This window comes from Echinococcus granulosus, assembly GCF_000524195.1.
Source record: "Echinococcus granulosus chromosome Unknown EG_S00003, whole genome shotgun sequence".
In the NCBI taxonomy this organism is placed as follows: Eukaryota; Metazoa; Platyhelminthes; class Cestoda; order Cyclophyllidea; family Taeniidae; genus Echinococcus; species Echinococcus granulosus.
In genome coordinates, this window is record NW_020170383.1 from 2,784,778 (window position 1) to 2,786,519 (window position 1,742).

Genomic DNA, 1,742 nt, shown 5'->3' on the forward strand with positions numbered 1-1,742 from the left:
AAAACATTTATTTATTTGGTCGGAATTTCCCTTTACACATTAACGACATTTTGGTGGGTGGTGAAAATAAATTGCACATTTATATTCGGTAGTGCAATTTCAAACATATTTACGGATAATCAGGAAACCACAAACTTCCTTAAAGCTAAAAGGTCACACCGAGTTTTCAGTGTGGTTATTTTCCTTGTGTATGATGCCATAGCGTTTATGTTTACAACGTCAACGCGTGCACTCAAAAATTAGCATGTTTTTAGATGATTTGGTAATGATGATCCTTTTCCATCTAGATAGAGTACAAATTGGGGCAAAATGGAAACACAGACCTTTTAAATCAAATATTCTTAAAAACGTGAAAATTTTCTCAAAGTTCCACATTAGAAATACAAAGGATAGTATTTTGGAGAAATAAAGAATACTTCAACAGCTAACATTCCCAAGTGGTAGTCAGTGTTACAATAAGAGTAATTTTCACTAGAAAAAAGCCATATGTTAGAGAACCTTTCCTGCGCTACAAATGCCCTTACTATGCCATCATTAGTATCATAGAATGGTGATTATGATCGAATAACTGATGTAATGACAGTTTCTACTCCTAAAACACTAACAAACATACACAAGTCGCTGAAACTATTCTTGGACGATTTTGTGACGAAGGGCTCAATTATTCTGGGTAAAGAGCAAAAACACAGGCCTTTTGTTTTAATTGACATGAAAAAACCTCATTTTACATTTTTTAAGTGTCATAATGTGACAAGAAAGAGGACAAGAAATAATGAAAAGGGATGGAAAGGAATATTTAGCTACCTTGGCAAAGAAGCTCAGGGCGTCGACGAACCAGGCGAAGTTGGCAAGGAGTTCGAAGATCTGGACCAAAATGAGTTCACGTAAGTGATCGGCGGAGTCTTCGTGTCTAGAGGCGGTGAAGCGGTGCCGGCGATGGCTGGTGTGGTCATCGCTGCACGGCGGATGGTCCAAGCTACAACTGTGGCTGTACCAGGTGAGACAGGAGTGCAGAAGACGCTCCAGATGCCTCATCAACAAACCCCTTCCTGTCACCAAAATTGATACTGTGTGCAGAAAATGGAGTAGCTAAGACTGAGCATGGGTGTGCTTAAACGCAGTCAACTTTACAAATCCTAACCTCTCATTAAAGTAATTAGCGGCAATATCTCACAGAGACTTCTAATGAATTTGAACAGTGTTTTCTGAAAAGGTTAGACTCGAAGAGAACAAATAGCTAAAACTCATGTGGGACCTTCTTGCGCGACTAAGCACTAGGATTCGCACACTTATCAGACAGACCTATTATAGATATTGGACACATTGCGACACTACTCTCGAATGATAATCTCTAAATTTAGGCAAAATGACCAGTTTATGAAAGAACCGATTTCAATGAGACAATATCATTCTTAGAACAAACTTTGATCTGCAGTGTCTAATTCATTTGTCTAGCAAACTTGGGCAAAGGTAGAAGAGACGTACTGAAGTTGATGGGACCGGAAGCACAAAGTGAGAAAAAAGTGAAGCATAATAAATGAGTTTGAGAAATGAAACAATGAGAAGATTATTGAGAGACAGAAGAGAATTCATAATCATGAATCAGCTACAAGAGGTCGGGTGGAATAACCTAAAAGTCTCATATTGTTTGCCGAAATTTCAGGCCCAACAGACAGTATTGAAATTTTACGAGGGATATGCAAGTAATGTTAAATGAAAAGAGGTTTCTGAATAGAAGCAAA

The 1,742-nt window shown here is 38.2% G+C and overlaps 1 protein-coding gene across 1 annotated transcript in view; it reads left to right on the forward strand. All coding sequences in view use genetic code 11, as the record gives it.

Annotated features, from left to right (window-relative positions):
- Window positions 1-1,416, forward strand: part of EGR_00979 (hypothetical protein) — a gene marked incomplete at both ends in the record, with an annotated part of 6,818 nt that extends 5,402 nt beyond the window's left edge. Inside the window, 2 exons of the mRNA XM_024490228.1 lie at window positions 547-884; window positions 1,362-1,416. Coding sequence (XP_024355631.1) covers window positions 547-884; window positions 1,362-1,416 — 393 coding nt within the window. The remainder of the gene's footprint in view (window positions 1-546; window positions 885-1,361) is intronic.
- Window positions 1,417-1,742: the final 326 nt, after the last annotated feature.